Source organism: Hypomesus nipponensis, chromosome 15 (genome assembly GCF_054491055.1).
Source record: "Hypomesus nipponensis isolate SF chromosome 15, ASM5449105v1, whole genome shotgun sequence".
Taxonomy (NCBI): domain Eukaryota; kingdom Metazoa; phylum Chordata; class Actinopteri; order Osmeriformes; family Osmeridae; genus Hypomesus; species Hypomesus nipponensis.
Genome location: NC_140375.1, coordinates 8,963,345 through 8,976,217, shown reverse-complemented (window position 1 = coordinate 8,976,217; position 12,873 = coordinate 8,963,345). Strand labels below are relative to the sequence as shown.

Genomic DNA, 12,873 nt, shown 5'->3' with positions numbered 1-12,873 from the left:
CTGAGCCTGCTCTGAAATTCTCACAGCACATATACCCAGTGCTGTCTACACAGCAGAAGGTGGAGTCTTGTGGGGATTGGCCAAGGGCTTTCAAACTTTTTTTTTTTCCTGTGGTTTTTGAGGGATGCCATGCCTGGCATGTAAATGGTTAATGATTGAACCTATCGGCCAGTAGTCACTCCCCTGACTGTTTGGCTATGAGGAGGGTGAATAAGTTAAATAGTTAACTTAATAGTTAACGATAACAAACAGGTGAAATGTGGACGTAATGATTGAAAGTGGAGACCACTACTTGAACTTTCCATCATGTCCATTTCACAGGTCAGATGGCAGCCTTGGTTCAGTTGTTCTCAGACCAACTGAAGAAGTCCCAACCTCCCTATCTCGTTTGTCTTAACCCCATGTAGCTGTTCTCAAGAAAGAGTTTTTTTTTTTCTCATAGAATCTTTTTGTAGGTACTTTTATTTTACTTGACTAATTTTTCTCTTTAGTAAAATATGATGTTGTGATAACGACTAATGTCAGATCCATTTACGTTAAGTTACTGAAGGTAGAAGAAGAATGATGTGAGCAGACTTATTTTCTGTCCTTGTTAGTTCATGAAGTAAACAGGTTTCCTAAATGACTGTCCCATAGACAAACACGCAGTGAGTCAACCATTGTGTCTGCAAATGTTTTAGTGTGGGGGTGGTCTTATCTTCGCCCTTGTCCACAAGGCCACACATTTCAAATGGGATTCTACCCCAATTTCAACTTCCTGGAGCTGGGAACAGATGCAACCGTTTCCAATGGTTCTAGGCTTAATTTTGGAGCAGCATGTACTCTGATTTAATCAACCTCCTTAGCTTTTACCTATATTGCCTTTTGACACAAACAAATACATATTCCCACTCTGGCTACTTCTTGAGGTACGCTCACTGTCGTGATTGTTTAACTATCCCACTTCCTACATTTGTTGACCAAAAGCAGTGCTTTGTTCCAAACAGTGCCTTTGCAATCATCAACCTAGGACCTAAGCTGTTTAGTCCACAGCTGCCTGGACTGCAAAGCATGTGCAAAAACATTTTCTGGTTTTCCTGAAACAAAAGAGATCATGTGCAGAACCATTTTCAGATTTTCCTAACATGTCTCGGCACAGTGGCATTTCTATCTTCAGTTACTATATTCATTTTGATCAAACAACCTGTTGACCGTCTAGATTCTTAATCTGAATGTGTAACAATGCTACATCTTGCTGTGGAGACACTACATGTCTGGACTATCATAGCACAGCACAGTACAGTACTCAATATAGTACAATACTCCCTATTACAAAGCACCTGTCACCCGCTGTATCAGGTAGTCTCTATGGTTCTGTGTACAGTTTGACAGGTGGCTAGCTGCCTTTTGAGCCACACAGGTGGATGAGTAGTAACACAATACAGCCAGTGTGATCTGTCTTTAATTAAGCCTTGTTTCAATTTCATGGAAGTGCTATTAAGGCCTATTTACATGAGCCTCCATGTGCCTCACGACTGAATGCAGTTGCTATTGTAAGTCACAGCAGAAAGACCGAAAAGTTTGACAGGCATGTTAAAGTAAATGTAACTTTACATTTCCAGCTTATGACAATGTATTGGCTGTGCATGGCAGGCTTTGGCATATGAGATACAATTTGGTTAACATTTTAGTTTGAGATATTTCTAACTTGGTTTGGAGATGTGTTTTGAAAAAACGGTTTCTCTTACATGTAGATACAATGTAAACAAAGTCATAAGACCATTTTTGTATCAAATTATGCTTTGTGGAAGTAGAGCACCCCGTTATCACAGTGTAATTTGGCTCCACACTGAAAAATAAGCTTTTATCTAGGACTCGATTTCACTCTTCCAAATGGAACAGAGGACACAATAGAAAGTAGCAGATGGCACTCTTGAACAACAAGCAGGACATTGTTGCTGCTCACATTTGCATTGGAATAAAAAAAAAATGTTTGTAGGGAAAGTAGGCCTGGCTCGTCTAGATTTCAGGTGATATGGAGTTTAGCTACAGGAATTCCTGCACTCTACTTTGGTCTATTTTTGAGACTTGAGTCTCCAATTGAGTCTCCTTCCCTAATGTTAGTTTCAGACCTAGTTTACCCACGTGCTTAGAACAAGGAAAGCACAGCATTCTGGTGATGAAGCCTCTTGCAAGAAATTTGTTCTCAGCAATATTAAATAGAGAATTCAAAGGGATGACAGTTTTTCCTCACAATTCAATTAACTTATTTATTTGATATATACTAAAGAGCAATACATTTACATGAAGCACAGAAATACTTCTTTAATAATTTCGTCAATGAGTAGGTATCATTTAAAATGAAAATACATTTACGAACAGTACAAAAGCGTTAAGTGGAAAAAAGACCTAGTGCAAATCTACTACAAGTCAACCAAAATCTAAAAAGGCAAAATGTGTATATTCTAGTTTAGCATTAAAATTGTACTCATGTATGCTTGGCCCTAATATTTATAGCTAAACAAAAATGAAAGTACTTTTGTTTGCTTCATTCTTCATATTGTTGGTCCCACAAATATGTTCTACTCCGACTGTATGTCTCACCCCTTCCAACCAAAAGAAGGGGCTCACTTACACTAATTTCCCAGAAGCCCAAAAGGAGAAAGGGGAGTCTTTGATTCTATAGAACACAGGTTTACACATAGTCCCTCCTTGTATATCCGTTGACAGACATGGACTTGACTGCAGTATAGTCCACCCTGGGGGGCACAGACACATTCCCACTGCGCCGTGCTTTAGGGGGACAGGAGCAGCACAGGAGAGCTCCCCCTATGATCAGCAGGCAGGAGGAAGCCCAGCCAAAGTACAGCGAGTTCCCAAATTCCCTCTTCCCCGTCTCCTCCAGTAGCGGATCGTAGAAGTCCAGGACAATGGCGTTCGCAGTCCAGGACACGGCGACCAGCAGGAGCAGCCCTGCCACGATGAAGGTCACCCCAGCTGCCAGCACAATTCGAGGCTTACTCCCTGCGTCCGAACTGCAGTTGGTACACTTGGCTCCGGCCACCGAGAGGCCGATGCCCACGATGCCCATTACCATGGAGACGATGACGAGGGCGCGGGCTGCCTGCAGGTCCACTGGCAGCCCCAGCATGGAGTCGTGCACCTTGCAATGCATCTGACCTGTGCTTTGCACCGAGCAGTTCATCCACAGGCCCTCCCAGATCACTTGCGAGATGACGATGTTCTGACCGATGTAGGCGGCTACCCTCCACATGGGCAGACCGCAGGCCACCATGACCCCTAACCAGCCCGCCACTGACAGGATCATCCCCAGAATCTCAATGCCGGCCGAATACATCGTTTGGGCAGGGTTGGACACTGGGTGCTCCCTGGGTGCTCTGGATAGAAGGAGCTCTGTCTCAGGCTCAGCCCTCTTAAGATGAAGGCGATATCAGATCTCGCTGGCTCAGAGTCCTGGATAAGGCTTTATGTGAGAGAGGGAACAAGGAGAGAGGGGGGAAACAATTCTAGCTTCTTTATACTGCTTAGAAGATGGAAGGTGGAGTCAGTTCAAGGTGGAATTATATTTACGTTCAAGTAGCAATGTTTGGTAAATTCTTTTTACATGTTCAAACTACATTCTCGATGAGCAGCTAGTTTTTGTCTGGGGGAGATATCATAAAAAAAAACTTAGTTTCCAATATTATAATATGTTATATTATAACAATATTCTGGAATGCATTTTTAATACAGGACCAAAATATTATGTTTTAGGATAGTAATGTTGCTTTGCAAATGTTGCCCACTGTTTCCATGAAAGAGACTGGAACACAGCAAAAAGAAGCTACTATTCTTTTTGAGAAAGACCTTGAGTGTTTATCACTTTTATTCTATTAACCTTGATTAAAACAAAATGCCGTCTCATTCTCTCAATAAGATCTGCTGTGGAGTTAAAGACAATAACAGGCTTTGTTCACAGTCAGTGAGATGCATAAGCTCTCATAGAGGGGACTAGGAACACCACTGGCTGAGTGTTTAGGGATAAACAGCTCAAATACATTGTATTCAATTATAGTCTACATTATAATCTTTTATATGTTTGGCATTATCATTAACATGTAACAAAGTATCTTAAAACATTAGGTATTGAAAGAAAAACACTCTATATACTTTTCCCCTTTCTTTCAATTCATGGTGCCTTATGTTGCTATGCAGCTATGTTGCATGGATCCACAACACTCACAGCATTAAACAATATTGATTCAGTTTAGCTTTCAAGGAATTAATGTATAAGCATAGAGTGCAACTTGTTGCAATTGCAACTGTTAGCTACTCAAAGAGAAGTCAATTTAATTTGATCCAAATCATACTGATACTTGTTCGTTCTTCTTTGAACTACAGACTCACTATCTTGCTGGTTAAGGATGGCTAACCAGGTCTGTGTTAATACTAAGGCTTCTTTAAATGAACCAAGGTCATTTCTAGGTTCACGTGTTAGCTTGAGGTCACAGTTATCTCAAACTCTTCTCAGATGTGAAAAACCACACCTGAAACGTGCCATTTTGGTTGTTTAGTTTCCTCTGCTATGGCAGAAATTAATATTTTCAGTATTGTGTTCTACAAGTGGATACAATGCCATGGATACAATACACAGGTGGTTATGACAACAACAGACAACATTCTCACGTAATGACAGATATGTAATAGATTAAAATCATAGGACAGTAACAATTCTTTATGTACAGTGAAACCCATTACTGAGTCTGTGTGGACTGAAGGTTACTCTTGAATTTGCGAACGACAATCACATACTGTACCTCTGTTACTGTCTGCAAGACATGCAGCCAGAGGGAGCCAGTGTTGCCTTCTCTATGTTGTCTCCAACTCTGCATGTTTTGGTTTTTGAGTTAAAACTGTCAAACTGGCTCCAACTGTAAATTACATTCAGTTTATACAGGTTGTACAGTATTACTGTATCTCAACAGTGTCACCTCTTGTCACCACCGCTATGTTTCTTTCAGAAATCTGAGAACATTGCATCAATACACTTGTCTGTTAACCCTCCACATTGCCCAGAATACCTCCATGACAGTTTGAATAACAACAGTGGAGATGATTGGTGGAGCTGTGCATCCCTGACTCATGGGCCCTGTAACAAGTCACCGCCCTGTGGTAAAGGAGGGAAATGTTCTTTCAAAAATTGTTTGAAGGTGTAACCAAAGCATGTAATGTACAAGTAAATTGTCACTCTGTCGCTGTGGATAAGAGCGTCGGCTAAATGACTAAATGTCACACAAAAAGGTGTGTTAGGATTTGTGTATTTACTTTTACCATCAAACTAATTGTTAGCAAATTTTTCCCCATTGATATTCACAAGATGCTGGTAGATATTTTTACAGTAAAACAGAAACAGTTTGTTGGGACCCTTCAATTAATAACTCGGATTAAAGCTGATACTGTATGTAGATTGACCTTTTCCTGAAAAGCTCACATGCACACTTGAACACTTCCTCATGAAGCCTGCCATGGGAGCGGAAGCAGGTTAAACCAGATTCTAATTGTAACAATAAGTGGCTGGCCTACCTTGTCACGCCTACCCATGTACACATAGAACCTCTTTCCACGAATCACCATTCTATGTAGAGACTTACCTTCTTTTGAGAACTAAGACACATTAAGTGAGTAATTGTGAGACAGAGAAAGACAGACAGGCCGACTAAGAAGCATACTAAATGAGGGTTAATTTGTCAATTTGATTTACATTTCGTCCTCATAGCAGTACAATGATATACTTCAAAATGTCAAGTACCTGATTTTCCTTAAAATGTATGAATGATCATACTGCCATCGTGTAACATTGCCCTTTGGAGTTAGGTCTATGCAAATGAGTAACGGAAAACCCCTGAGGGAAAATCCGCTTTTTTCTCACCCAACATCTTTCCCAGTCACTTATGGCATATTGCAGAACACCATTTATTTCTTGAACACTTAATACACAGTAGCCCATGTACACAACCTCCATTTAGATATATAACTTGAAATATATTAAGCCCGTATAATTTGAGTTTAAAATAACTAGTTAATGTCTACGTTTTCAAGGCAGTAAACCAAACACCCATTTTAAATGATTGGGGGCTTCTGATGTATTTGACCAACTATGCCAAAAACTCAAAATAATTATTTTGTTGATGCTTGTGAGGTTGTGATGTCACTTCCAAACATGCGTGAGTCATTGAATGTCTCATGCTACTCAGGTTAAGATTCAACTTAAGATCATCATGACTCGCATGCCACTTGGATTTCTCAATGAAACTCTGACTGTCCCTTCAAAATGACTTCAATACTATCCTGCCAATATGTAAACACTAGTAATAGGTTGTAAAAGGTTTTATTTTTGGGGGGTTAGGGTTAGGGTTAGAAACATTTTAAATTTACAGCACAATGTTGTTTGCATTCCAACTCATTGGCCTTTACACAAGTATTATATGTAAACAAAATCCAAAGTCACTGAGCAGGTTTTGGGAAGTTCGTTTGATTGCTTAAGTCCAGAACTAGCAGCCGTCAGTGTAAATCTCAGACCTGGCACAGAGGGCTGTGCCTGCTAATACATGTCTCCTATTCCCTTGCAGAATGTTCTCACATTAGAGTTGAGAATCACAATCTTAAAACTACAAAAACAATTGTTCTTTGTCTCAGTTTGTATGAATTGTGTTTTACTCAGTTTTTATTTCCAAAGTGAGTGTATTAAATTCACAAGGGTGAATGATTAGCACTAATAGCAAACAAATGACAGTTATCTGTCATTGTTTTACTCTTTGTTTACTTCCACATGCCCTTTGAAATCATATTATTTTAAAATGTAATTTAAAAAAATCAATTGTAATTGTATTGAGCTGTGATAATTATGTGGAAGTACACACATTTTGACTCTGAAAAGGTATGGCACAACATAAGATAATGTTTGCTGTTTTTGTTTATCTGGGCATGTGATAACCACATCGAGTGTGTCCTTGGAAGGAAGTCGGACTGGAACTTTTAAACCTATATAAAAGTTAGAAAGGATTTTTGTTTTGGCCAGATTTGATTGTGTCAGCTAATTAAAAGACACCATAGGTCTACATCTTGTTCCTTATTTATAAAAAAGGGAAATTGCTTATTACGGTTGGTTGTACAAGAAAACAGTATGTATTCAAATTCGTTTTTGACACATTTCAGCAGAGCAGAACTGTTTTTTTCCTGAGAGTCTGATTACATGTTTACTATGTGATCTTCTGTCGGGTGTATGATCTACAAACAGAAGACCCCTCTAAGGCTTATCTGATATCCAGCACTAAGAGCAATCTCAGTGAGAAGGTGATATGCCCCAAGCCATCTCTCCACGAAGCCTTAATTGTGAAATTCCTCTGTGCTTACCTGTGTGTGGAACTCAATCTCAAGTCTCAAGCCAGAGTACCTTTAATTAACTAGCTGAGTAAAACAGAGACTTTATTGTCCTAACAGCGGATTTGGCCCTAAAACAGTGCTTTCTTTCATGTGTGACTCAACCCTTATCTCTCTCTCTCTCTCTCTCTCTCTCTCTCTCTCTCTCTCTCTCTCTCTCTCTCTCTCTCTCCCATCCATTCAACCATGTGTGTGTGTGTGTGTGAGGGGGGGGCTCTGTCCAACTACTACTATCACCTTGCTTTTTGTTTGTCGTTTCTGTAACGTCTTCTGTCTCCTCTATACTGCACACCCCCGACCAGAGAACAAGCAAGAACCCCGCCAGAGCAAACACATCCTCCAGACGAAGAGCAAGGGACAGAAACAGCCCTACCAAGGACTGCCTTTCACCGCACTGCAAGGTCAGCCCTACCAAGGACTGCCAGTCACCACACTGCAAGGTCAGACTTACCTGTGTTTTTCCTTTTGCTTGCTTTCAAGGTGTCCCATTGTCAAAGTAAGCCTATGTCTCAGCCCATAGCTGGAACAGCACTGAACAGCAGTGACGGCTCTGGCGGGAATATGATGGGATGTCTAGTTCTTAATCGATTGATTAACACTTGGATGATAAGTATGGATTTCGTTGAAGTCTTTTTGGAATAATGTGCATTCAGGCCTATAATTTAATTTCCAGAGCATCATTTGAGTTTCTTCTTTATTGCTGTTCAATTTTGGTCTTGGAATGGTTTTTCATCTATTGCATTGCCGGTCAAAAATGTAATCTGCTCAGATATTTTGAACATCTGTGTGTCTGTGAATGGGCATTTGAAATGGAAATCGGAAGTTCTGACTGTCAATTATGCTGTAATATTGTTGGTGTCTGGATGTCATTACACACCTTCTCACTATATATATACAGTTAGTTAGTTAGTTAGTTAGTTAGTTAGTTAGTTACATTAAATAGATAGATAGATAAATGAACAGACAGTGTATATATATTTTACATCAAAGTGATAACCATTATTGTTTAATTCTTCAATAAGATTATTGACCTTAAAGAGTATGTGATACAGTTTGACTATAGAAGCTACTGTAAGCAACTATTTGCCCATGTGTTATGCCCCTGTGCATAGATGGATGTATTTGTTTTGATGTATTGGCTGTTGATGAATGTATAGATACAATTTCCTTACAGATTGAGTTGAAATGAGAGGAAGTAAAGACATTTGACACTGCACTTCAAAAGCTGTTGCCAAACATTGTGGTTGAGTTTCCTAGCAAAATTTTATCACCAAAAATGGGTTCCACCTATGACAAGATGAGACACAACACGTCCTGACAACACATGATGTGGGAGGGAGGGGGCTGTCATAGCAGCTATGGAATACTGCCAGGCCCTTCCTACGACAAGAGTATATAAGCACCTGTCCCAGATGTGTTGTCACTCTTATTCTTGGAGATCTCTCAAGCAAGACATAGCGGCTGATTTCTAAGGCGCATTTACTTTTAAACTTTATTTTCACGACTGCAGAAATATAAAGGAAATCAAGAAAATGACATCTGCTGGCTTTCAGATGCTGGGCACTTGCCTCGGCCTCATTGGATGGATCGCTGTCATCGTGGTCTGTGTCCTGCCCCAGTGGAAGGTCACTGCCTTTATTGGAAATAATATTGTCACTTCCCAAACCACCTGGGAGGGCATCTGGATGAACTGCGTGGTCCAGAGCACTGGACAGATGCAGTGTAAGGTCTACGACTCCGTGTTGAATCTTTCCCAGGAACTCCAGGCTGCCCGTGCCCTCATCATCATCTCCATCATGGTTGGCATGGTTGGGATCTTGCTGGCCATGGTAGGGGGCAAGTGCACCAACTGTGTGGAAGATGAGAGAGCCAAAGCCAAGATAGGCCTGGTTTCAGGTGTGGTCTTTATCATTGCTGGTGTTCTGTGCCTCGTTCCTGTCTGCTGGACAGCCAACAGCATCATCAAGGACTTCTACAATCCCACATTGATCAGTTCTCAGAAAATGGAGCTAGGCGCATCGCTATACATCGGTTGGGGGGCTTCAGCTCTAATGATCCTGGGAGGGGGCCTCCTGTGCGCCAACTGCCCCAATAAAGATGATGCCTACGATACCAAGTACTCTGCCACCAGATCTGCAGCTCACAAAAATTTTGTTTGAGTTGGACAATTTGAGATTTCAAGGAGAAAAAAGGCTGAAAAGGAATGTTTATTTTCAATGTTAAGTATTAACTTCACTGTTCCTCAAGGTTTTGGTTCAATATATTTAGCTTGAGCTCTAGACAAACAGCACTTCAGGAAAATGAGGCAGTTCCTTCTGATCGTTGAGGGGCTGAGTGGCACCACACCCAGTTGAGCATGATTGAACTGCATCAGCTAAAAATGCAGTATTCCAAATGCATGGATGCTGACAAATTATATATTACCTACTACTGAAATAGAATTAGGAATTGTATCTTAATTTCTTTTATATTTACATCGACATCCTTACAAATTATGATTTTGTTATCCTTCGTGTTTTTTGTATTAATGTGTAAAGGTTCATGGTGATAAAAACGTGCTGTACATAAAGATACAAAATATTTGCAAAGGAGAATAAATTGTTTCTTGTTTTATTAACCTTTTCCATAATTTTTATAAAATCCAACCCAATGTTATTTGTATAGCTCCTTATTACAGGCAACATAACGAGGAGCTTCACAGATGCCAACAGATTAGCACCAATAACAAAATAATCTAAACACTAAATCAATATCATGGTGTATGTTAATCTAGTGGCATACCCTTAGCAATGTGTACTTGGACACATAAAACAGTTAACTACACAGCCAATTGAAATTCTTGAAATTCAAGAATGAGACATGCTGGTGAAATGCCCAGTCCCATAAACATGTGATCTGATCAGTGCTACCTTTATTGAAATAGCCACTTAATTTAAAGATTTCATATGCAAGTGTGGTAGATAAACGAGAATATATAAACGTGAATATAGCCTGTCGACGTTTGTGACCTTGAAGGTATTGTTTTACTGGTATGTCAGCTGTCTTGGAGGTCACTAGTTTGTACACTGTTTGTGTATAAACATAAGTCTGGGACTGTAGAATACCTGCATATCCCAAGAAGTTTCAGCAACCCCACCTACAACAACACAGTCTATAAGTACTAGTCTCCTTTGTCTCATTTATCTTTTGACTTTGGGACGAGAACCCTCGGAGCTAGGTTTAAGTGTGCTTTATCCGGACAAGATGGCTTCTCAGGGCATACAGATGATGGGCATGATTATGGCGTTACTTGGATGGCTCTTGGTCCTAGTAGTGTGTGCTCTGCCTATGTGGAGGGTTACGGCCTTCATTGGTGCCAACATCGTCACAGCTCAGAACATCTGGGAGGGCATGTGGATGAACTGTGTGGTCCAGAGCACAGGACAAATGCAGTGTAAGGTGTACGACTCCATGCTGGCTCTACCCCAGGACCTCCAGGCTGCCCGGGCCATGATCATCATCTCCATTATCGCGGGTATCTTTGGTATATTTCTGTCTATTGCCGGTGGGAAGTGCACCAACTGCATTGAAGAGGAGAGCTCCAAGGCTAAGGCGTGTATTGCGTCTGGAGTCCTTTACATTGTGTCCGGAGTTCTCTGTCTCATCCCCGTGTCCTGGTCAGCCAACACCATCATCAGGGACTTCTACAACCCCCTGCTGATTGAGGCCCAGAGAAGGGAGCTGGGGGCAGCCCTGTATATTGGCTGGGGTGCTGCCACGCTGCTGTTAATGGGGGGAGGGCTTCTGTGTTGGAACTGCCCCCCGAAGGAGGATCACCGCTACCCAGCCAAGTTTGTCCCTATGAGGTCCACTTCCACACCCAGGGAATATGTCTGAGATGTTTGTCCACCTTAAAGGGTGCTGAAGGACACTAGACAACTCTCAGATAGCATTTAACATTTTGTAGAACAGATCTAAATCTACATAAATGGTTTGTTGGTATATACTGTTAATATTTTACTTGAAAGGTTATTTACTGTTCCTAGAGAATATTCAGTACGTACAGTATTTACTGCACATGTACCATACATAAGTACACTTACGTACACTGTACATTTAGATCGCATTGAATACAAGATTTTGGATCCTTTCATATACTGTTCTTATTTCCGTTTCTACAGTGCATGTTTTAGCAAATTTGGCTATCAATGTAAATGCAGTATTTATGTGCAAACATCTAAGCCATCTCAACATAATAATATAACTGCTACAACTTTCCGGTGAGGTTTTACCGGTTGAAAAACCTGTCAGTTCAGCAGTTTTTCATTTGTTTCTGTATAAACGAATGTTCCGTGCAGGTATGCACGTACTTTACTTGTTGTAGATGTTGACCTTTGGAGTGACTTTGGTTTTGGGGTGAAATTAGATATTCAGTTGCATGGTCTGCTTTGTGTGCATTACTGGTTATATTGTGAAAATGGGTATTACTTAAAAAATACTTTTGGTTAATTTGAAGTTTCTCCAGCCATTTTTGGAGGCCCAACGAGGAAACAGGTTATACTGGTTGAATCCAGAACTACCATAGAAATGGGTATATTTTCCCCATCTTTCCCATCTCATGTACATGATAGTGGTAGTCAGCGAATGCTATTATCTGTGCTTGCAAAAAAAACTTAGATATCCAAGCCAACAGCAACAAAAGTGTGGGGCAATTTCATAGGTTACGCTGCCAAACCCTAACTTCATTCTGTTTCAAATAAACTCATTCTATAGATTATTAAAATGTGAAAAAAAGTTTATGTGAAAAGATTTATTGGCCAACATTACATTTGACATTTCGGGGGTAGTCGCTTTCGGTTTATTGTCAGTGGTTTTATTGATGCACAATGTTTTTCACTAGATGTAGGTGTGTTTGGAAAGAAACTGGGCGGATCTGTTTTAGGCCATCTGTATGACAAAAAAGAAAGCCTTTCCTGGAGAGCCTTTCAATAGTGACAAGGCATTAGTAATGAGAGAGGAAGCAGCTCAAATGTATTTTAATTACATTAGCGAAGCAAACAGAATCTGACAAACATTATAACATTAATCCAGAACTCACCAGCATTAACACAAACAAAACATTTAAGAAAGGTGCATTGCAAAAAAACTATTATTACATAATATATTATTATGTAGCCTACAACACAGCAGCATTCAATGACGACACTGCTACATTAGTCCACAATGCAACAACAATAACCTACTAAATGGGTTAATGTTATTATGTTGTCAGCTTTTTGCCTCACTAATGTCATTGTATTGTGAACCTTAGGACCTCCATAATTCATGCAATAAACTGTTATTATTATACTCCTTTTAAAACATTTTCCTGACTGTAACCCCCCTACGAAGCCATGTTAGGGGGCAACTTGATGATCATCAAAACATGTATTAAAAGGGTTTCAACAATCAGGTCAGACTGGAATGATCCTGCTA

At 40.3% G+C, this 12,873-nt stretch overlaps 3 protein-coding genes across 3 annotated transcripts; 2 read left to right on the top strand and 1 right to left on the bottom strand.

Moving 5' to 3' along the window:
- Nucleotides 1-2,337: 2,337 nt before the first annotated feature.
- LOC146257390 (claudin-4) lies at nucleotides 2,338-3,337 on the bottom strand. Its single transcript, XM_084673871.1, has one exon. The coding sequence runs from the start codon at nucleotides 3,335-3,337 to the stop codon at nucleotides 2,675-2,677; it is 663 nt and encodes a 220-aa protein (XP_084529997.1). The 3' UTR covers nucleotides 2,338-2,674.
- Nucleotides 3,338-8,860: 5,523 nt separating this feature from the next.
- cldna (claudin a) lies at nucleotides 8,861-10,017 on the top strand. The gene has a single exon (XM_084673565.1). The coding sequence runs from the start codon at nucleotides 8,952-8,954 to the stop codon at nucleotides 9,576-9,578; it is 627 nt and encodes a 208-aa protein (XP_084529691.1). The 5' UTR covers nucleotides 8,861-8,951; the 3' UTR covers nucleotides 9,579-10,017.
- Nucleotides 10,018-10,662: 645 nt separating this feature from the next.
- On the top strand, nucleotides 10,663-11,295 carry LOC146257388 (claudin-4-like). The gene has a single exon (XM_084673562.1). It carries the CDS (start codon nucleotides 10,663-10,665, stop codon nucleotides 11,293-11,295), a length of 633 nt encoding a protein of 210 aa, XP_084529688.1.
- Nucleotides 11,296-12,873: the final 1,578 nt, after the last annotated feature.

Bases quoted from the DNA above. Each gene is read 5' to 3' on its own strand.
- LOC146257390 (XM_084673871.1), bottom strand. From the start codon at position 3,337: ATGTATTCGGCCGGCATTGAGATTCTGGGGATGATCCTGTCAGTGGCG.
- cldna (XM_084673565.1), top strand. From the start codon at position 8,952: ATGACATCTGCTGGCTTTCAGATGCTGGGCACTTGCCTCGGCCTCATT.
- LOC146257388 (XM_084673562.1), top strand. From the start codon at position 10,663: ATGGCTTCTCAGGGCATACAGATGATGGGCATGATTATGGCGTTACTT.